General features: G+C 41.1%; 2 protein-coding genes across 2 annotated transcripts in view; one reads left to right on the top strand and one right to left on the bottom strand.

Annotated features, from left to right (window-relative positions):
• The window catches only part of LOC125505165 (putative fatty acyl-CoA reductase CG5065), a 10,813-nt gene extending 8,505 nt beyond the window's left edge, over positions 1-2,308 (bottom strand). The window contains exon 1 of the mRNA XM_048668407.1: positions 2,090-2,308. Coding sequence (XP_048524364.1) covers positions 2,090-2,126 — 37 coding nt within the window. The 5' untranslated portion in view covers positions 2,127-2,308. The remainder of the gene's footprint in view (positions 1-2,089) is intronic.
• Positions 1-23,536, top strand: part of LOC109537757 (microtubule-associated protein futsch) — a 62,933-nt gene extending 39,397 nt beyond the window's left edge. Inside the window, exons 2-13 of the mRNA XM_048668406.1 lie at positions 5,757-5,855; positions 7,226-7,398; positions 7,464-7,625; positions 7,690-7,858; positions 7,912-8,020; positions 8,078-9,009; positions 9,063-9,340; positions 9,397-18,564; positions 18,617-18,770; positions 18,829-19,077; positions 19,132-19,743; positions 21,136-23,536. Coding sequence (XP_048524363.1) covers positions 5,757-5,855; positions 7,226-7,398; positions 7,464-7,625; positions 7,690-7,858; positions 7,912-8,020; positions 8,078-9,009; positions 9,063-9,340; positions 9,397-18,564; positions 18,617-18,770; positions 18,829-19,077; positions 19,132-19,743; positions 21,136-21,305 — 12,275 coding nt within the window. The 3' untranslated portion in view covers positions 21,306-23,536. The remainder of the gene's footprint in view (positions 1-5,756; positions 5,856-7,225; positions 7,399-7,463; positions 7,626-7,689; positions 7,859-7,911; positions 8,021-8,077; positions 9,010-9,062; positions 9,341-9,396; positions 18,565-18,616; positions 18,771-18,828; positions 19,078-19,131; positions 19,744-21,135) is intronic.
• The last annotated feature ends 50 nt before the right edge of the window (positions 23,537-23,586 follow it).

Raw genomic sequence — 23,586 nt, 5'->3', positions numbered from 1 at the left:
GTCTAATACAATAGGAAATATTACATAATGCCGCGATCTATCAAGCAGTTTCGGTAGTCAAAGTATAAGGTAATAAATCTCATTAAGTGAAAGACTAGATTATTTTTACATTTCGTTGTTAATTTGATTTTTCCAAACAAATTCCTGGCCATTTATTTACCTTAAACTAGTAATTAGTTCCAAACTCTCGAAACTTTCTTACCCTAAAACTGCCTTGTGCCACAAGGCCATAATGATGATCTTAGCCACATTGTCGACTGACACGTAATCTGAATTTATGTCTGGATCTCCATAGACTACTCTGAGAATTCCTGTCCCCCCAGCCAACAGCAGTCCCATGGGTCCATTGAAGTTATCATTCCATCCCTGCAAAGGTTCCACCAAGGAGCCGAATACTGCAAAAATCCGGCTGCTATTGCCTGAATTCGTTAGCTTGACTCTTACCGATGGAAGGTCTGCAGATGACGGCAGGCACTTTTCCTACCAGCATGTCGTTAATACAATGTTCTCCTAGTTGTTTCGTGTATGTGTACGTGTTGGGAAAAGGTGCCATGAATTTTTGCGTGAGCACATTCAGCGTGTGACTGTCCATTGACTCAGCAGCGCGAATTGCTTCCTTCCAGTCGCCATGCTGAGGGTAAAGGATTTCATCCACTACCTGAAATCGGTCGATTTTTATTATCTACAAATCGAAATGAGTCCAGAACATTCTACAGGGTGGCCTACTCGCTTCGCGACTTTATCTGATGAGGAAACGAATAAGAACGTGTAATTGATGCCCCTCATGCCAAGACTCCGAGGTTTCCAATAATTTGATTTAAAATGGGACACTCATCGCATACTGGCTTTCTGGGAAGAAAAACTATTTACCGTTTTACCATCTATGTTGCAATATGTGGTCGATATGTGCAGGAAAACCTGGATATTTTTCATTTCCAGTGCCAATAGAGCCACTTCCCTGGCGGCTCTTATATTGGTAAAAATGGCATCATTAAGAAAGTCGTCAAACCTAACAGATGCTGCCGTATGGCAAATAAAGTGCACATTCTGAATCAGCAGCTTTCGGTCTTCATCGGATATACCTAGAGGAAAACTATCCGAGTTTGCTATAAGTTCAAGTATTGAAACGTCGTTTTACCTAGTCCGAGATGAAGCACGTCTCCCTTGATGGGGATAATTTTCTTCAGATTCTCAGGATACATTTGCTTCAGTTTCTCGAACAGCTGAAACATTAATTGTTTTAGAACTGTCCAAAATGTTTCAAAAGAGTTGGGCTTCCGCGTCCGTTGCCAGAAGCTTGAGAACTTTTCAGGCTTTAATTGCGTAGTAAAAAATAATTTCTTGCTGATGTTTTGCAAGCACATATATCTTCATAGGTGGTTTGCTCGGCGCAGCATCGGAAAATGTTCAGGATACTGTTTATTTTGGCTGATGCATTTTGCGCAGTGCTTTGGAACTTAGTTTCAAGATCATTTAGAATTGATCTCGACTTGGGACGGGAGTTGCATTGTTTGCTACAACTCTTTGATATAAAATAGAAATTCTTCTCTCTCGACTTCTAGATGACTAACCAAAAGTTCTTCCGCGGTCAATTACTTCATCTAAATAGTCCAGTACTGGTTGCTGGTTAAGAAAACGTTGCTAAAGCTCATCTGCACTGTCTCATCTTTCAAAAAAATTAAGTCTTAATTTGGCCAAATCTTTCGAAATCGTACGCTAACTTGCAATATCTAAAAATTGGGTCTTGGTTTTGTGAAGCATTTTGATAATGTTTCGCGCTTCAAATTTTGAACACTCATTTAAGATAGCGTATGCTAGAAAACTGTTTACCATTTCACTGAGCTAATGTTGAATCACTTTGTACGTTCTACCTACCGGCGAAGACGTAATTTGCTCGACTCGCTCTTCTAGGGACATTCCTCTTTTGGGGCGAAGCAGAATGTAAATCTTTCCCAAATCTGGACACGAGCGCAGAAATTTTTCTATGCAAGCTTTTCCAATGAATCCACTTCCTCCGGTCAGAAATATGTTTTTTCCTGCAAATCACTTGCATTCAATTATCTATGCGTACCAAAATTGAATCAAGTACCTTTAAAGCATTCTTGGATAGTTTGCGTGGAAGCCATCCTGAAGTTAAATGTTACCGCACTACGTTAATAAACATACGGCACCTAATAAACGGTCTCTGTGAAATTTTGGGCTAATTTATATGAAAAGTTTATCAAGCCAGTTAAAAAAATTATCATATTCGCCTCCGCCAGTTTTCAACTACACGATTACGATAAAAATGTGCTTTTATTCTAGCATTTCCTTTATATCTATGTTTTTTGTCTCATTGTCAATAGATCGGAAATTTTCTGCCTTCATTGTATGCAAAATGTTCGAGTTTTGTCTCACTGATTGATCCAAATTCGATTGATTCAAATGTCTCCAACGTAAACTGCGTAGACAACACATTGTAATTGGTTCTTCAATCGTATTTTTAGGGTTTTCCTGAACAGTTTCTTCTGTCTTTTTATTACAGTAATTATCCAGGTTCTAATATATTTCATTTAGTTTAATTTAAAAAAGTTTTTGCTTGTTTCGTTTTTGTAGCCTGTTGCTTTTCCTTTTCCATTTCAGCCATTTCTAACATTTACTAATTTGTATTAAAATTTTACATCTTCTATTCTTACCTTTTTCCTGAAAGGCCCGTTCTGGGATCACCCAGCTGTTTAAAAATTGTTCTTTTCTGTTTTCAATTTAAGCAGTAAATTCCAATTTTTACTAATTTTGCTGCAGGAATTTCTGTACAAGCCCAATTACGAAACTGAAGCTCTGGAGAGGTGCTTACATTTTGCCTTTAGAGAAATGAGCTTTTATACTTTGACGACTCCTCAAAATGTTGCTTCCTAACTCTTTAGAGGGTGAGAACTTCTAATAAAGCTCAATTACTGAAAAACGATCTTTTAGGCGATATAGCGGGAATGTTTCGTAAGAATGGAGATGCAGAGTTTCTATTCTAGAATTGAAAAATATCTCTTGTTGGAAGGATTGAGTAAATGTCTTTAGGAACTTGTGACAGCCCTAATATCCAAATTATAGCTCTCGAAACACTCTATTAGAGTGATTCTTAGCTCTCATCGGAGCATCTTGCGTTCTGAACCTTGTTTTCATCTTGTGAATCTTTACGGGTTAAAATTTATGTTGAAACCCAATTGGGTATTATCGATATTACCCATCGAAATATTTGTGTTTCTGTCTTGTTAAAACTTAAGAATTCCAAATGAAAAGTAATTTGCCAAAAATCATGCAAACATTGAACATACTTGTTCAACTCCTCCTAGAGATAGGGGAAGATACAAGTTTCCTGCTTTAGCTAGTAGAACAAAATATTTGCTTTCCATATGGAACCCTCAAATTGGCTCAAAATCCTGCGACAGTCGACTTTGGAGCAAGCTGGATTTAAATTCGATGCAATTCTGACTGCGACTCATTTAAACCATTTGAAATTCATGCGAAATTGTGGACGAATTGGATGGCTGTTTTCCATTTGGTGGCGCATTTTGTCCCTCCAGACTGATTTGCATTTAAAATTTCGCTCTACAGCCGCGGGAAATAAATAGGGAATCTGTATAACGGAAAATTAGCGTTGTTTTAGACGAAACCCATTAGTCCATGAGAACAACAGCTGCTGGCAAATATGAACAGAACTCTCGCTTTTGAAATACAATATTTTGGAATTTGGCGCTTTTATGTTTATATTTACTCGATTGCTGGCGTTTGCTGGGACAAAAAAGACCGGAACATCGATTGGTAGAGCAAACAGACCCTTGTCTTGAGGAAATCAATAGAAAATATGAGAAAAAGCACGGCGGGTTTTATTTGTTAAGCCTGCGGAGTTTCCTCGGCCTTTATTTGAACAATTATTGCACAACAACAGTGGACTTGACTGAGATATTGGTAGCAATCTAATTTTAAGTCCCTCATTGTTTAAGCATGAACTTGAACAAAATCCGTATTAACATTGAATGGATGTTTTTAGTACTTTTCCGCCAGAGGTGATAGTGGAAATTGAAAGTCATTTGCCGGTTGCAAAGTTTTATATTTTTATGATGTAATTAGCGTAAAAAGGCTGGCAATCCAAACCAAAGTCCAGGATCAAAATCAATTGCATATATTTACTTTAGGTGATCGAAGATTCAATAGAGCAAAAGCTCGGAAATGTAGATTTAAAAGCTTTTATTATGAAGGAAATGGAAAAACTTTATAAGCAGTAATTTGGCAGAAAAAAAATTCTCATAAAAACGGCAACGTGAAACCAGGCTAATGGAAAACTTTCCCACTACCGCTTATAGTAGGTGATGATTTTATGCTAAGTTATGCTATTTTATGCAGTAATTCGCGTCTTTTTTAATGCAAAGTCCAGGATGAAAACACAACTGCAAATATTTCCGTTAGGTGGTCGATGTTTCAATAGAGTAAAAGCTTCGGAAATGTAAATTTAAAAGCATTTAATGGGGCGGGTTTTGGTTTAGGTTGCACTCTAAACAACGCAAATGGGAAAACTTTATGAGCAGTAATTTGCACAAAAAACGTTTCTCATAAAAACCAGGCCAATGGAAGACAAAAACTGAAATTTATCACCCAGGAAATAGCGGCTTCGTGCCACACCCGCATAATTTTCGTCTTAGAGCTGTAGAGGACCAGAAAATATTTTGTTTTTTCTTACTTTTTCCCAGCCATTCGACGACGGCTTTGAGGCTTACCTCATACATTATGACACATCTGGAGGGGATTACTTAACAGAAAAGCAGCTCGTGGTAGAAGAGCGATCAATATTCTTTAGATACGGATAGGTTCTGACTAATTTTGAATGACAAAGAACTTTTTTGTGTAAACCATTTTCAACTAAAAACTACTTTTTATTATTTATTACTCAATTAACTTTTTCTCTCTGCATTTGTTGTCTGCATCAATTTATTTTCCTGCTCTCTCTCTGTACCTTTATATTTCCACAGAATAACATTTAGCTAAACGCCATCAAGCAAAGATCAACTAAAATTGGTAACTAATCGTCTGGATATTTTATGGAATAATTCATATCCGCACCGCACAAATCTCAGTATTTATCACAGATAAAAGCCAAATCTAACGAATAATTCGGAATTTGCAAACAGCGTCTTTATTGTATATGTGAAAAATGCCGCTACATTAAAACAGGCCGTAGGAAATTGTTCTTTTGTACATTTAAGCGACAACTATATCAAACCTCTAGAAACATTGCATGTCATATGCATCCATCCGGTAGCCAAGAAGAAAATAAACAACCGTCTAAAATTAGCGTAATTCTTTTGGAGATTCCAAAAATACTCCTTTGGCAACTTCGGGCCAAACTTCCGTCCCATAACGACTTGGTGCTTCCAAAATACCTGGAATGAAAGGTCAAGAATAACGAGCTGCAATGCGGCAAGACAAGTTCACAGTAAATATTCGTTTCTGGATGCAACTGAGACTTCACATTTCCCAGCTTTGCTCTTGCGATGCTCAATAGAGCGTGTTGTTAGTCGATCTGGATAAAAGAGCCAAGTTTTTGAATTGTTTGTGCCTGTTCAGGCTAAGATCTCAATATTGAGGGCATTTGCCTCGTTCAATGAGACACAAATGTAACTCATTCCCAACAACAAAGTTTGTTCTTCTGCTTGAATTGCATGCCAACTTTACCAACTTTATCATAACATTTCATTGGAGTTTTCAACGAGTTGTTCATTTTTCAGGTCTGCTTTCGTGGGATGTGAACGAATGCCTGGTGGATTTGGAAAAAGAGCTCGCCATCATCATAGAGCAAGGACTAGAAGGAGAAGAAGCTCGTTTTGGTAGGTTTTGCGGAAATCCGCATTTTTTAATAAACCCTGTATGGCCGATACGCGATAACAGCTTACGGCTATAAAGTTACGTTGCGAAGCCCTATAAAGGATATTAACTTCGATTAGTCTACCAGTCTTATGCTAAAATTATGGGGAGCTGAGTTTTATCTTATTAAAGGTTCCGGGAATTAAGTGTTGTGTAAATTCCGCTACAATTCACTGGGTGTTTTTCAAATTACGGGATTTACTGGGGTTTGAGATTGTTTTTGTCGGGGTCGGGGGATTTTAGGGTAAAATAGGAAACACTCTTAATATTTTCTAAGAACTTCTTTGTTTAGCGTGTGCTTAAGATCTACTGTCTCGAAATTGTTTAAAAATTTCAACATTGCGATGTGTAATATGGAAAATGCATTATCCAAATCTGATAGGATACAGAATATTGAAATTAGAGCTATTAAATAAAGCAAACTTTGTTTATTATTGTGATGATTTGCAATGTTTTCGCATTTATTCTGGGTTTTTTGACAATTTTTATAATACACGGCTCTGAATTAAGGGACAGGATTTTTCCAATTCCAAAAGTTTGTTTAACTAAACGAACAGCTCTAGTAAAATAGCCACAGCTGTTGGCCAGCGATTTTCAAACTTTTCCCGAATTTCTCTGAAGATTCAGATCAATTCCCCAAATTCTTCATGCCGATTGACCCAAACTTTTTGGTGAAACCCATTTTGAAAATTCCAGCTAAACATCTGGCAAACACAAGAGTTAAGGGGAGAATACTGCTGGAAAATCTTGCAACTCTAAAGCCAAGAAGACTCTGCTTAGTCGATAAGATCAAGACGATGTAGTGCCAAAACGAGTTTCGTTCTTTCACATGTCTCTTATTCAGATACAAAAATGTTTCTGCCCTATTTTTCTCGATTTTCCATTAAACGGGTCCCCGTATCGGAAAACAGATCCTGTAAATCATTCGTTTAGCGAACAAAAAGTTCTCACATATCCGTAGTTTATGGGCATCGAATAAATCATACCCATGTCACGCCCACAATGGGTGATAGAGACAAATAGAGAAACAAATCGTGGATGTTTCCAAGCCCGGACTCATTTGGAACTTCAATCATTGTTCTGTTCATTAGGTCGAAGATGATTCAGCTGCTGGGGAATAAATAAATAAATTTGCCGTCATTAAACTATTCACTTGTTGGGACTGATTTAAAACTGCTGCATCGAATCATCCATTCTTCGGCCTCGGAGTCTTGGATTTATAGGGCTGGGGATAATTAAAATCATTCGCCAGAGTGAGCTTTTATTGCGAATGGTACACAAAGATTCGGATAATTGGAAAAGTCCGCAAATGACCGATTAACGCAATTTCCAGGCGAGAGATTGATCCAGTTCGCCTCGGAAAATCTAGTGACTGAAATCTTGATCCATCCTGCCGTCAGTACATTGTCCCAATGCGTCCGCAACTTGCTTAGCAGTTTCACTAGGCATCGGCACATCATCCATGCTGGATACACTTTCCAGGCCAACGGCTCCTGGGCTTTACAAGTAGGTCGATTTAATGGCGAAAATCTTCAGAAATCAGCCACTAATCGGCCAATCATCAATTTCAGGATGGGACCTTTTCCTATTCCGATTTTGTCGAAGCTTTCCAGGAAATCGAGGTCCAGAGGGTGATTCACGCTTACGAGAACGGCATCTCGATCGATCTGCATTGTAGCGTCGAAGGAGACTGGCCGAGGTTGCCTAAGGAATATTTTACTAAGTCTTGCAAGGTAAGGATTTTTTTGATTATCAGCATTGGAGCTCAGTCAAACAAAGAATTTGCTTCGTTTGCAGGTCCGAGTTAATCCAACAGACGTCCTAACAACAGGGTCCCCATCCATTTCCAGGTTTATTAAATATTTAGATCCATTTTTGGTGCCCACCGTCCTGGAGGATATTCTGGAAAGCTCCGACGTGGTGGGAAACATTCGATTTTCTAGGCCAACCTTATATGTTTTCCCAGGTATTTTACGCCCCAGAAAAATCGAAATTAGGGCTACAACTGTGCGATTGCAGGTGGTCAAGGCGATGCAGCCTTGTTCGGTATCAACGGCTTCAATATGCTTCTAGACGGCGGCTATTCGAGAAAGGCGTGCTTTTGGGATTTCGTTAGACACTTAGATAGGTAAGTCCTAAAAAACTTCCACCTCCTGGTCCTCACTCTTTCACTCCTCTGCTCCAGGTTAGATGCAGTTCTAATGACTCGACTGAACAATAGTAGCGTTAGCGGCGTTAGTTCCGTGCTGGAAAGGAAGAAGCAGGGCGCAGTATACCCGCAAATTGGCCACTTCTTCTGCAACATCCAGGAAAGAAAGTCCCTGCTGAGTCCAGACGGCGACAAAGACAAGGACCCTTTAATCGTCAGTCTTCTGGATGAAGGGCAGAATATTATCCAGGATTTGCGCCAACTGAACCTCAGCCCTCAAGTCTGTTACCGGGACTCCGATCCGATCATCCTCTACCACAAAGTGGGCCACGGCACCCTCAACATGTACGTGCTGTCACCAGACAAAAACTCCCGCGAAGTGCGGGAATTCCTGCAAAAGTGGAACCAGAGCGATTCGAAGCTGTTTGCTGCCTCCAAGCCGGGAAAGGATTTCAACTTTCCTTTGCAAAACTTGGTGTCCATTTGCGCCCTATTGATCTGGCAGCCTGCCAACCCCAACGACACCATCACCCGCATTCTATACCCAGGAAGCACCCCCCAGAAAAAGATCTTCGAGGGCCTGGAGCGGCTGAAGAATATGGAGTGCATGAAGCACCCCATTTGCTCAGTCCGATCCGTCATTCCAGCCAAGAAAACCAAACAGGAAGTGCTGGAAAAAATGGCCAAGACCGAGAAGAAAACGGAGAATAAGCCCCTCATTGAAGACTCAATCAAGAAGGAGATGAATGGGGATGTGATCAGGGAAAAGCAGGTGACCAAGTCCGATTCACAGGAAAGCGACAAGGAGAAGCGGGCAAAAAAGATTGAAGATGTCCGCAAAAGCGAGAAAACTGACCAACGAGAGGGGCTAGAGAATGGGGAAAAAGCCAAAGCAAAACCAAGAACAGTGGAACCGAAGCCGAAACCCAAGGAAGAACCTAAGAAAAAGGCCCCTGTGGAAAAGAAAGGTAAATTCTGAAAGTCTAACTATTTTGAACAACACCAACTCTCTAATTTCCAGGTCCTCCAACCCCTAAGAAGACAATCGAAAACAAGAAGAACGGCGAAGTGAAAGAAAAGGAGCGTAAAGCTCCCCTAAAGCCCTCACCTCAGGCCACTCCGGCAAAAAGCACCAAAGACGCCAACAACCGCAAGGTGATCGAAAGCAAGAAGGCCCTTCCGAAGAAAGAAGTGACTCCCAAACCGGCACCTGCAGCCGAATCGAAGCCCAAGCCCGAACGAAAACCCATTTCCCGAAGGCCCAAAGCAACCAAAGGCCCTCCCAGTCCCATAAAAAAGGTACATCCAACTAGCTTAACCCCCATTTTTCTTAAAGCTCTTCGTTTTTGCTGCAGATGACCAACGGTGTTCAAAAGCCAGACTCTCTTTCCAAAAGAGGAAAGCTGGATAAAGAAGGCACGACGGATTCCAGCACTGTGAGCACGCCGTCCGCTGACCAGGAAAGCATCCTGAAGAAGGACATATCAAAGCTCACACCTGAAGAACTAGAGCAACTCAAGGACAAGGAACTGGAAGAACTGAAAGAAGAGCAGGACGCCATCAAGGAAATCGAAGCGGTGTTCCGCAAGGGAGAGGCAGAAACTGATCAAACCGAGCCGGGGGTGAGGAAAATCAAGGAAATCTCCATTGATGACCACCTGGATACTGAAGAGTACCTGATCATTGAAAAGGAGGACATCGAGCATGACTCCCTGGACCAGGAAGCCAAGGAAGACGAAATGCAAAAGCTAGTTCGCGATAGCGAAGAATCGGAAAAACAGCGCAAACTAAGCGCTGAAGAAGAGCTGAAAACCACTGACCTTCCTGAAGAAAAACCCCTGAAACTTTCCGGAACCCCCGACTCCAAACAGCAACAGATCACGTCGCCAGACGATAAAGCACCATCCGACGACAAAAAGGAACCAGCCGAAGAAGAAGTGAAGGAAATAATCGAATCACAACGAGACGAAAAGGTGTCAGCCAACGTGGAATCGGGTGCAACCACAACCGCACCAACTCTGCCAGAAGACGAACGCATCACATTGGATGAAATCAAAGAAGACAACGGCCAGCCCATTGAAGAAAAGCACATCAAGGAAGAAACCAAAGAAAAAGGCCTTCCAGTCATTCAACTACCGCCAAAAAGCCAACAGGGCAGCCCGTTAAAGCAGCCCCTGGCAAGCATTCAACTCGACAAGCAAAAACATGTTCGCGACATCGTAAAAACTCCCGATGAAGTTGCGGATCTACCCATGCACGAAGAGGCCGACTATCAAGAGTTCAATGGGGACGAAAAGAAAACCAATGAAATCACTCCTCCTAAGTCGAAAGAGGACGATGTTAAGCCACCAACTATCCAAAGCGGCCAAGAAAAGAAGGATGTCGAAGAAGCACCAGCACCCACTAACTGGAAGCCAACCGAATCTGTGATAGAAAATGCAAGTGTTGCAAAGTCCGATGCAGTGGAAAAATGTGATATTTTAGAGAAGGCGGAAGTAGAAACCAAAGAAAAATCAGATCAGGATAATAACATAGTTTTACCGGAAGAGCGCATTAAGGAAAGCATGGAGGATGAGTGGGTGGTTATCACTAAGGCCAAGGAAACTGTTCCGGAAGCTAAAGAGCAAGTGTTGCCCAAAGCTGAAGACATACATCGTGCACTGGCTGACAAAGTTATTTCCGATCAAATCGCTCAAGAAGTAGCATTAGGCCTTAAAGCAGCCGAAGAAAAAGACCAGGATTCCGAAACGGAAGTGAACGGCCATGAGGTTCGGAAAGAAGACGAAGTAGAGGGTGTAGTGGAAAGCGACAAGGAGGACATTACAGCTCTTATTGAGGAAGCTGATAGAAAACCTATAACAGACTCTAAATCAGGCAAAATTCCTGAACTTCCGCACGCCTTGAACGACCTTGCTTCGGTGCAAATTTCTATCAAACAAGATCTGGAAAAGATGTCCAAAGTCGATGAAAAACTGGCCGAACTGAAAAGCTTCTCCACAGAAAAAGATGAAGTAAAAGTAGAAAAATCAACTAGAAGCCCCGAACATGCGGAATCAGTGATTCTCACTGACTCCTCGCCAGAAGACGAAGGACCGGATATTTTCAAAGATTTAACCATCGACAAAGCTGAACTGGGAAGAAAATCCCCAGCCGAGCGCGAGGAAGATGTGAAGAAAATCGTGGCTAGCGTGGCGGAGGTTCTAAAATCCGAGGCCCCCTTGGAAGAGTTCCAAGGAAAACTTCCTTTAGTCCAAGAGCTGCGCGAAACTCATATTACTACCCAGGACTCTCCAATTCTGGAAGTAAAAATCATTAAAACTGATGACATTCCGCCTATTCCCGAAGAAGCAGATGACGATCTAAAATTCAAATCAGGCGCTGAGCTCAGTGAGGATACTTCCGATAAAGAGGATGACGCAGGAGTTGTCCATAGAATGCTGGTGACTGCCTCCAGTGAAGATGGTGGCGAGGAAATTGAAATCTGCCCAGCTGGCACAATCATCTTTTCAAAAAGCTCGGAAAGTTCAGGAAGATCTTCTCCGGAAGGATCCCAGAAAACTCCCTCTCAGAAATCTTCCATCGTGGAAACCTTGACCGATACTGCTTCAACAGCCAAGCATATTACTGATCTTGAAACTGCAAGTAAAGCTAAGGCCGCTGAACTGGAAGAAGAATCCCAGGCTCAAGAAGCCGCAACTGGCGCTCAAGAAGTTGCCGCTAAGTCTGTTGAGGCAACATCAACAGAAAATGTAGCAGACGCCGAGCAACAGGGAACCCGGGAAAAAAGACAAACTGAAGAATCCTGGGCAACTTTGGAACATACAAAAGATCAATTCAAGTCAGCTGGTGAGCTGGAGGAAAAATTCATTGATTCAAAAGTCGCTTCATCTTTAGAGTCTAAAGTGCCAGTTTTAGAAGATACCCACAAAGAGCCAGTACCTCTTCCTTCAAAAGAACTCAGTGATTCCACCCTGGATGATAAACTTGCTGCTCCAGTAGCTAAAGAAGAAACCGAAAAATCTTCCAAACTGAAGGAAGAAGTGATCGATGCTTCAAAGGCGCCTGAAAAAGAACAACAGATTGACAAAGAATCGACTTCTATTGAACAGAAAGAACAACTTGAGTCTAAGGTTGATTCCAAAGTGCCAGTACCTCCAGTTGATATTCCGCAGGATTCAATTTCTCTTCTACCTAAAGACATCACTGATGAACTGCAAAGTTCAGGCGCGATTAAAGACTTGACTGAACTCAAGAGTGCATCAAAGGAAGCTGAATCCACTGAAGCTAAATTAACGGAAACTGCTGCTGAGCCTAAAGCTGCCCTTTCACCAGCTCAAGACGAGCGTAAGGAATCGTTATCCGAAGGCGTGAAGAAGGAAATCGCCGAATTTCCTGAAGTTCTTAAAGATACGACTCAAGAGCCCAGCTTGGAAATTAAAGCAGAATCGTCTCCTGCATCCAAAGCCTCAAGCTCGTCAGAGTCAGAACCTTTGGAAAGCCAAAAAGGCGCAGTTGTTCTAGGTAAAGAAGCAGACAAACTTGCAGAAGTTAAACCACTACCTGAAGCAAGCCTGATGGGCGAAAAGGACAAAATTTCCAAAGATGCGAGCGGTGAGCCCGAGGCGGCTGAAACTACATTTGAAAAAATTGAACACCAAATGGACCAAGGGCTTGAATACCTAGAAGAAAAAGCCGTAGGGTTTATGGCTGGAATAACTGACACTCTTAAGAAGTTTGGCGATAAATCTCAAGCCACAGATGATAAATTCCCTACTGAATCACATGGATCAGAACTGCTTGAAGCCACTAGAGAACTGGAAGAACAGTTAGAAGACTCCTTAAGCTCCATTGGCGATAGGAAACTGGATGGAATAATTAAATCGGATACAGACCCAAAGGACAAAGGCGGTCTAGTGGACAATACAGGAAAGACTTTGCCATATGAAGACGAACGCAAGGTTCCGGCTACTGAACTCTCAAAAATGCCTGATCATCCCATTTCAGCAGACTCAATTAAAGCAGAATTTATTGAATCAGCTAAAGATTTCACGAAGAAAACTGAGCAATCCTTGGAAACTGTGGTGTCCGACTTCAAGGAAGAGGACAAGTCAATCTTGTACGATATTCTACAGGATGAAACGGTGAAAACTGAAAAAGATCCAGAGAAGCCTGCAGATCTTAAAGGTAAAGACACTGGAGCCAAAGCACATGATCAACAAGCAGAGCATAAGGAAGTCGAAAAGAGTCAAGCAGCCTCTCCTGAAAGAAGACGAAGTACCATTGAATCTGCTGAAGAATTTGTGGAAAAAACCGAAAAGACTTTGGAATCAGTGTTTTCTGCCATTGGAGGTGGAGCTAAATCGGTTTTGCAAGATATTTTACCGGACGAAAAACCAAAGAACGAAGCGGCGGAAGAAAAGCCAAAAGCAGCCACAGATTCTAAAACAGCAGCTGAATACATTGAAACCAATGCAATTGAAACAAAGCCTCAAACACCTCAGGTACAAGATCTGAAGATGAACATCATCGAATCAGTTGAAGAAGTTGTGGAAAAATCCTCGAACACATCAGGATCTGTGTTTTCTTCCATGGAAGAAGGTGGCAAGACCCTTTTGCACGATACTTTACCGGAAGATCCACCAAAGATTGAAAAATATGATTCAAAAACCGCAGTTAAAGAAGTAGGAGATCTGAAGAAGGACATTCTAGAACGAACTGAAGATTTTATTGAAAAATCGTCAAAGTCTCTAGAATCTGCGTTCACTGCCATTGAAGATCAAGGCAAGTCGCTTTTGCACGATATTTTACCAGGAGAAAAGCCAAAAACTGGAGCTTTTGATTCTAAATCATTAACTGAGCATAGTGAGAGTATCCCAATTGAAGAAAAAGTCCAAGAATCCGCAAACCTTAAACACGAAGAACTTATAAAAGACCAAACGGGGTTAATTGAACAGAAAGTTGGCGTTATTGAACCCGGCAAACCGCAAACCGAAGGAGATGTAGAAAAAACAAAGACTGAAGTAACTACTGTAGGCTCTAAACCATTGGACAAAGGCACTGAAGAAACGGTTCCAGATGGTCAACCAGAAGCTCCCAAAGATGAAGCAAAACCAGTTGAGCGCAGAGGAAGTATTATTGAATCAGCTGAAGAATTTGTGCAAAAATCTGAGAAAGCGTTGGAGTCAGTTATGTCTGCCATTGGAGAAGGGGCAAAGTCGCTTTTACACGATAGTTTAGTGGAAGAAAAATCTAAAGCTGATGAAGTTGCAGCCAAAGTGTCTTCCACAGACTCTAAGGTACAGGAAAAAGACAGCAAAGATGTGGTTGTTGGAGACAAGGCTGAAAAGGATGTTGAAATAAGCTCTAAACAGGAAGAAGTTCCAAAAAGTGAAGAGCACTTATCCGAAAGAAAGTCTAGTATCATAGAATCAGCTGAGGAGTTTATGCACAAATCTGAGAAAGCATTGGAAGCAGTGTTCTCCGCTATTGGAGACGGAGCAAAGTCGCTTCTGAAAACTGACGAAGTTACAGATAAACCAACAGCTGCTCCAGGTTCTAAATTATCAGATGAAGACAGTGAAGAGAGGGGCGATAGTAAGAAAAGCCGTACAGATGAAGAACCTTCGAAGAGTCCAGACGTTTTGCATGAGAGAAGATCCAGCATCGTTGAGTCAGCTGAAGAACAAGTGGAAAAGTCTGAAAAAGCCACGGGATCGGTGCTTTCTGCCATTGGAGAAGGCGCCAAATCACTGTTGCATGATATTTTACCAGAAGCGAAAGTGAAGACTGAAACAGCTGCCGAAAAGCCAAAAGCTGAAGATCATTCTCTCGGCTCTAAATCTTCAGGTGACGACACTGAAGACAGCGTCATCAGTAAAAAGTCTCAAGATGGGCAAGAATCTGACTCTAAAGATGAAGAACTTTCGAAGAGTCCAGAGGTCTTGCATGAAAGGAAGTCCAGCATAGCTGAGTCAGTTGAAGAATTTGTCGAGAAATCCGAAAAGGCAATCGAATCGGTATTTTCTACTATTGGGGAAGGCGCCAAATCTCTTTTGAATGATGTTTTACCAGAAGCGAAAGTTAAGACTGAGAAGGCCGCAGAAAAGCCAAAAGCTGAAGAACATGCTTTAGACTTCAAAGCATTAGATGAAGACATTAAAGATAGCGTCATTAGTAAAAAGTCTCAAGATGAACACAAATCGAATCTTAAAGAGGAAGAAATTTCGAAGAGTCCAGAGGTCCTGCTTGAAAGAAAGTCCAGCATTATTGAATCAGCTGAAGAATTTGTGGAGAAGTCTGAAAAAGCAATGGAATCGGTGTTTTCTGCCATTGGGGAAGGCGCCAAATCTCTTTTGCATGATATTTTGCCAGAGCCGAAAGCTGAGACTGAAGAGGCCGCAGAAAAACCAAAAGCTGAAGCTCATCCTTCCGACTCTAAATCATCAAGTGAAGACACTGGAGACAGCACTGTTAGTAAAAAGTCTCAAGATGAACACAAATCGGACCTTAAAGAAGAAGAAATTTCGAAGACTCCAGAGGTCCTGCTTGAAAGAAAGTCCAGCATTGTTGAATCAGCTGAAAAATGTGTGGAGAAGTCTGAAAAGACATTGGAATCGGTGTTTACTGCCATTGGAGAAGGCGCCAAATCACTTTTGCACGATATTTTACCAGAGGCGAAAGCTAAGACTGAAGAAGCTGCAGGAAAACCAAAAGCTGAAGAGCATTCTCCAGAATCTACATCATTAGGCGATAAGACTTTAGAAGTTCAACCAGCAGACACTAAACATGAGTATCACTCTGAGAAATCTCAAACTGGTTTGCCTCAACAAAGAGAAAGCATTCTTGATGCAGCGGAAGATTTTATTGAGAAATCAGAAAAAACCTTGGAGTCGGTATTCTCGACCATTGGAGGAGCCGCGCAGTCAATTTTACCCGAAGAGAAAAATGTGGCTGCCCATCCGGAAACAGTCTGCGATAAACTCCAAAAAACTCAAGAAGTTCCGCCTGCAGATGCTTCTGCTGTCGAGGAAGCTTCCCCAGTCCAAGGAACTCCAAAAGAACAAAAGCATCTTGAACATCAAATTGTTCCGGTAAAGAGTGCTGAAAAACTGGATAAACCAGGCCTCCAAGAACAAGAGTTAAAGGCGTCTATTGAAGATAAGCAAAAATCAACTTCAGAAAACGAAGTTGATGCTCCCAAAACTCTTGAAGACAGTGCAAGCAAACTGAAATCTGCTTCAAAACAGGAAGTGGAAAAGCCCAAAGCTTTTAGTGAGGATTTGAAAAAAATTGATGGCAAACAACCCGAATCTGAAGGTGACCGAGAAGTGAAACACGTCCCGGAGTCTTCTGAAGAAGTGGAACATCTTGCCAAAGAGGTTGAAGACGGCGAATGCCTTTTCGGTGCCAAAAATAAGGTAGAATTTAAAATTGAAAAAGATGTAGCGGAGAAGGAAAAAGACTTGAAAACGATGGAGGCAGTTGACTCGAAAAGGGCTAAGGACCTGGATGAAGTTGCCCAAGACAAACCAATCGACAAAGATTACAAGCTGGAAGCCAAAGAAGAAACGCGGCTTGAAAGAGCTGCTCAACCGAAAGCTTCAAAGGAAGACATTGTCGATGACAAGAACGTCCATGAAAAAGAGAAGGAATCTGAAAAATCTGATGATCTTTCTATCTCAACTGAAAAATCTGCATTGTCGGTCAAACCTCTGGACGATTTATCTAAGCAAGCTGAAGTAACTCTTTTATATGACAGTAAACTTTCCGAAGATTTCAACGTGGCTAAAGAGGTTTTGGAGAAGGAGGAGAAACAGCTAGAAGAGAAAGCCGACCAACTGAGAAAAGATTATGAAGGTCTATCGAAACTCACAAAAGAGATTTCTTTTGAAAAGTGCAAAGCAGCTGAAGAATATGAAGTGGGAGAAGAATTGCTGGAGAAAGCGGACAGGCAATTAGAAGATGAAGCTCATACACTGAGGAAAAGTTACGAAGACTTATCAAAACTGGTTGAATCGGCACAGTTTGATAAATGTAAAGTTTCTGATGAATACAAAGTGGCCAAAGAAGTTTTAGAAAGGGAGGCAAAACAGATTGAAGAAGAGGCAGATCACTTGAAAAAGAGCTACAAGGACTTGTCAAAACTTGCCCAATCGACCTCGTTTGATAAATGTAAAATTAGTGATGAATGTAAGGTAGCTAAGGAAGATGTGGAAAGAGATGAAAATCAAATTGAAGAAGAAGCTGATCACTTGAGAAGAAGCTACGAGGACTTGTCGAAACTTGCTGAATCGACTCCATTCGATAAATGTAAAGTTGCCGATGAATATAAAGTAGCCAAGGAAGTTCTAGAAAAGGAAGAAGAACAGGTCGAAGAGGAGGCTGATCACTTGAAGAAAAGCTACGAGGGCTTGTCGAAACTTGCTGAATCGACTTCATTCGATAAATGTAAAGTTACTGATGGATATAAAGTAGCGAAAGAAATTTTGGAAAAGGAAGAAAAACAGATTGAAGAAGAGGCTGATCATTTGAAGAAAAGCTACGGGGACTTGTCTAAACTTGCGGAATCGACCTCATTTGATAAATGCAAAATTTCTGAGGAATTCAAAGAGGCCAAAGAAGAAAAACAGCTTGAGAAAGAGGTTGACCATTTGAAGAAAAGCTATGAGGACTTGTCCAAGCTTGCAGAATCGACTGTGGTTGATAAGTGCAAAGTGACTGATGAGTATAAAGTCGCCAAGGAGATTCTAGAAAAAGAGGAGAAGCAAATAGAAAATGAAACTGATCACTTAAGAATGAGTTATGAAGATTTAGCGAAGCTGGCGGATTCCACTCCTTTTGATAAATGCCATACATTCGACGAGTATAAAGTGGATAAGGATGTAATGGAAAAAGAAGATAGAAATTTGGAGAATACAGCTGATGCGCTGAGAAAAAGCTACGAAGATTTATCCAATCTGGCTGACCCGACACAGTTCGAAAAGTGCCAGATTAGTAAACCTAAAGTGGAAAAGGAACAACCTTTAGATAAATGTAAAACATCGGAGTTGAAGTTGGAGGACTCGAATAAAATGGAACACTTCGCTGCATCTGACAAGCCTGTGGAGGAGGAGACCGAGCTTAGACAAGCTGGTTTACCCTTGGAAAGCTCAAAGTTAATAAGTGATATTAGTAGTTTAGACAGAACGCAAAAAATAGATGAAGCAAAAGTTGAAACCAAAAGCGAAGCTGTTTTAGGCAAGCCCCCATCTAGTCAAGCAGAGAAAGGCGAGAAGGAGAGCATGGAGAAATCGTCTGTTAGTCAGGATAGCAGTGCTCTTAGAGTAGACCAGCCGGAAGGCAAAAAACTATCCATATCCGACGTGGAAATTAGCATTAAGACTGATATGGATCGCAGAGAAGCTAGTCAGACCTTCCTGGATAACGAGAGATCCATTATTTGTGATAGAACCGACGCCAAAGTATACATAAGGCCTAAGGAGAGTTCAGCTGGCCAAGAAGGGGCTTCCACAGTAGCAGACAAGGTAAGCTGGAATAGTCAAGAGGATCTTTTTAGTTTGCACAAGCAATTTTCAGACTTCCCCAGTCATGGGGGCTCCAAGTGATAAATCGAGCTCCGACATTGAATCATCTGGAAAAACCACTCCTCCAACTGTACCCATCAGTCCAGTTGCCAAGGAGCTGAAATCGCCTTCGTCAAAGCACGAGGGCGGCTTCAGTGAACAAACCGGTAAGTCTAACTCCGCTTAAATAAATCTTCTAGATGTAATTGGAAGGATGGGCTTTAGAAACGGACGAGGACGACTTGAGCACCAAATCTCAAGTGGCCTTCTCCCAGTCCGACCTGGACGAGCTGGATATGAAGCTGGATCCCATGAGCACCTCGTTCTATGGGGCCTTGCCTCACGAGGACGAGGAGCCTTTATCTGGAACCTATTTGTATGAGATCACCAAAGCCAAATTCAGCACCGAACTTCCAGTCGCCGGAAAGGAGCTCCAAGCGGGAGAAATGAGCTTAATGACTGCCAGTTGCATAGGTATGAATTATGGTTTGTACTTCCTTTCCAAGAAATTTAATCGGATAATTCCAGGTGAACTTCCTTCTGGGCCAGATGACGATCTCAAAAAAGATCGGGTCGACTCAAATGGAAAACCCGAAGAAACACCAGCCCCTTCGTACCTCTATGAAGTCACAAAGGCACGCTTCGACTTGCAACCGAAGGAAATGGACTTGATGACTGCCAGTTTTATCGGAGAAGAACTTCCAGGTCAAGCTAGCGGCCCAGAGCCTTCAGATCCCATGACCACCAGCGTGTACTTTGGGGAAACGTCTGAGGGCGCATATGATCCGATTGCCTCGTGGGGGAAACCGCTAGGCCTGCCCAGTCCAGCTCCTCCCAACAACAACGAAAAGGGGACTCCGAAGCGGGAGAAAAAGCTGCCGGCCCACGTGACCGCCAAAAACAAGCTAAACGACGACAAAAAGCGGCCGGAATCGCCATCGAAGCTGAAGCAGAAGAAAGCCAACGTAGTTTACGTGGATCTGAGCTACGTTCCTCATCACGGCAACCACTACTACTCCTATGTGGATTTCTTCAAGAGAATCCGGGCCAGATATTATGTGTTTTCCGGACTGGAGCCCAGTCGGCAGGTATACGACGCCTTGTTGGAGGCGAAGCAAACTTGGGAGGACAAAGAATTAGGTGAGTGAATGGTGGGGTTATAATTGAGCGGTTTAGAGCACAAAGTGGTTGACTCATTTTTTGTCAAAAAAGTTTCTTGTCAAGGCCTTTAGTTCTCCCAAGGTAAGCGTGCAGTATAGACCTGGGTACCACTGTGTTGAGTAGCGCTTTTGAGTTGTTGCCGCTCTCTGAGTTAATGGGTTATAACTCATTTACCGATGACCCAGACTGGAACTTTAACATCTCAAAAAAGGTCAACATTTTTGAGTTTTGAGCAACGGAATTGAGTCACTGCGCCTGCGAGTCACTGAGTAAATTGGCGCAGCACTACACTAACTCTCCTACCAATTCACTGAGTTAGCTTTTTCATAGAAACGATTGCTTGAAAATGTTTGGTGCAAAGCGGGAAAAACGGGAAACTGCGAAGAAACTTTAAAATTCTACAGAGCGATGAGGGTAACGAGTTTTCCAAATCCGTCATTATATGCTTTTGCTTTCTCTAATCGTTTTATGGGAAAACTTTAATTTTTCAAAAAAACAAGAGAACGTTTTCTTGTAAAATCGATCTCTTTATTTCTTTCTCAGTTTGCTAGTATTTTACAGTGAATCGTTAGGAAAAAACGCGTTTTCCTGTTTAGAGAGAGTTTCATTTAGAAATGTTGACTTAAAAGTGAAGAAATAGGAATTTAAAAAAACCAAATTATTCACAGCGATGAATATGACGAGTTTTTCAAGTAATTAATTATAAACTTTCACTTGTTCTGTTCGTAGAAATATTTTTGGGAAAACATTCAGCCAAACAAAAAACTACTGAAAAAAGTCATCAATATTTTTTATGAGCAACGTTTTACCACCGACTGAATTGAGTTACTGCGCCACTGAGTTACCCAGCAATTTGCGCTAACTCCTAAACGTTAGTTACCCAGGCTTACTCTTACTTAGTTACTGAGTTGCCCAGGCCTAATGTAATTGCTGTAATTGCATTTTCTATCTTCAGATGTTCATATTCATTTTCATTTGATCAAATTCAATCATTTCGCTGTAAAAAATGAGGTTGATCTTCAGTAAGTACTGGAAATCGGTCAAACGGAACAAATGTAGATGAACACTTGGCGCGATTCAATGTGTTCAATGCGCGTATGTTCGTTCTCATGTAAAATAAGGCTCACGTTCATTTTCATTGCAGTACTTAACTAAAGCTCCTGATTTGTTCGCAGCAGCCGAACAGAACGAATGGAAATTTTCATATATTGGAACTTTGCTTCCTTACGATTCATTTTCATTCGTTTTGCTTGTCGCCTGAACAAAATAAAGTTGATCTTCATTAAGTACTGGACTTAACTATTGGACAAGCCGTTTTGTGTATTGAACTGCTCAATCAAAAATCATTGACTAATGAAGATATGAATATAGATGTGACGATCATCCCAACCTACGATACCGACATTCTGGGCTACTGGGTGGCGGAAAATGAGGAAACACTGTCAAAATGCAAAATCGATCTGGCCCCATCAGCAAGCAGATGCACCATCAATCTCCAAGACCACGAGACCTCGTGTTCAGCCTATCGCCTGGAGTTTTAAATCAGCCACTTTGACTCTAGAGTGTTGGCCTAAGCAGTCCTGGTAGTATAAAATCTCACCGACAAGTAACAAAACCATATTTAGAGTGTGTACTACTACTACTTAGAGTTAGAGCATATGCGAGTGCTGGAGTTCCCATATATTAACTGTCCTGGCCGAGTGTGGGTGACATTTTAGACTACTCAATCCGATGATTGTTCTGCGGTTGAACCAGCTCTACAGCACGTTTCTCACTAAACATTCTATATTAGAATTTCTGACTCAACATTACATATTTACATAGTACTGTCGAACCAGGCATTGCGAGACGTCCATATTTGAATGATGCCAACTGTGTACCAGAACGCTTCCTTATAGTTACCTCCAGCCTGTCTTCAAGGCAAAGAACAATCTCCCACTGGTCAACATACGGATTTTTGGTTTCCCACTTGCAATCCTTCGATCAAGACTAATGTGGCTAATGATAATGAATGCTTGCGCAAAGGCTCTTCCCTGGGCAAGAAGACGGAGGCTTTGCCGACTAGGTATAGAAAATACCGAGTTCCAATCGACTATTATTTCTTAGGCTGTTTCAATTTAGGATGTTTTCAAATTCAACTTTTAGGATTATATTGCTCTAGTCCCAGCGGCTCATCTCCCCCTATGCGCTTAATCATCAGAAACAGCTGGAGATGCCTAGCTGATTAATCGACAAGCAATTAAAATAACGTTATCATATTGAAAAGAATTATTTATTCAAGCTTAGCCCACCTCGGATGTTTCCTGGAGGGATAACGTTGAATTTTTTAAAGTTTATTAACGACGTTACACGTCGACGTACAGTGTAAGACAGTGAACTAGATTAGATATAACTCTACCTACGTTGTAAAAGTACGATCCCTAAGATAATTATTATGTAAATGTGAAAACTGAAATGATTGGGTGATAAAAGGGCAGCAAAGTAGAACCCAAAAGTGGCATATTATATAGAAGCCTGCGAATTAAGCTAACAAGTGCGTTATCATCCAATTGTTTTCGCTTGGCTTTTATTATTAACGTTTTGAGAATTATATTGATATTGCATTTTATGTGATACCTGCTGCTTTGCCATTGAACTGGGGGCCGAGAATTGAAGACGATCGAAGATAATTTTTCAACGTATTGCATTTATTATTCTGTGTAGGTCTTTTCCGTGCTTTTTACCAAATACTTATTTAATTTATCATATTAATTTAAGAACAACATTGATCAATAAGGCCTATTTTAGTTCTAACGTAGGGCAAGACTGGCATTTATTTTTACACTTAACAGGGGGACTTTCCCCTTAGATTGATAAGGGTTTTGAGTGCAGTTTATATTACAGTATTTAATTATTAGTTGTCGTAGTTAACTTACACATTTTTTGTCAGACTGAACTGCGGATTTTTGCTTTTTCGCTCATCGAATGGATTTAGGCCCGGTATCTTCATCTCTGGGTTAATCTGGTAGAGTGCAAACGTCAGATAACCGTGTCAAAATGATTGACGTTCCGTCAAACATTACTGTTGGCATGGAAACTGAGCGATAAAAATACCAGGGAGGGTGCAAAAATGCCGTAAAAGAATCACGTATAGTGGGGCCAGTACTGTAGGAAAATATACACTGTTCTCAAAAAGGAAACATTAGTAATCGTAAAAATGAACGGTCACAAATTAATTGTTTTTTTAGGGTAGAAAGATGGTGCTAAGGCAGACACAATGCCTTTTGTCAAATTGTATTTGAAATGTTCGAATGGTCCGTTCCGGAAATGGATAGTCAATCTTTTAGCACTTCAAATGCGTTGTTTAGGCCGTATTACGTAAAAATATTTTAAAAATATATTCAACCGCATCACCAATTATTTTCTGTTAGTATATGAGAGAAAAAAAACGTGCTTTGTTGCTAAATATTTCCTTTAACAATGCGCACACGATGGTATACGTACTTATATGCGTTGAATATACTTTTAAACTTAGAGAGATTATTTTTATTCGCATAAAACGTTGGCACTGAGTGTTGTGATTATTGGTTGGCTCTGTGCGTTATGAGGAGGAAAGAACCGGTCAGATTGGAGCCAACCAGCTTTGATGGATAAAACTAAACTAGATATGAAAACTAGCTTTTAGTCCAAAGTGATTCTAATCCTTTAGCTTAAAAATGTTGTATTAAAGTTACATATATTTAAACGCAATTAATGTATGGGAATGTATGAGAATAAAATTAAATAAAATGTACACGGTGTCTTTTATTGCGTCAAGTTAATATTCAATCCTGGGTGATTCAA

This window comes from Dendroctonus ponderosae, unplaced genomic scaffold (genome assembly GCF_020466585.1).
Source record: "Dendroctonus ponderosae isolate FM_Combo_2020 unplaced genomic scaffold, Dpon_F_20191213v2 Dpon_F_20191213_7, whole genome shotgun sequence".
NCBI lineage: Eukaryota > Metazoa > Arthropoda > Insecta > Coleoptera > Curculionidae > Dendroctonus > Dendroctonus ponderosae.
Note: the sequence above shows the minus strand (reverse complement) of the source record. Positions and strands in the feature narration are given on the sequence as shown.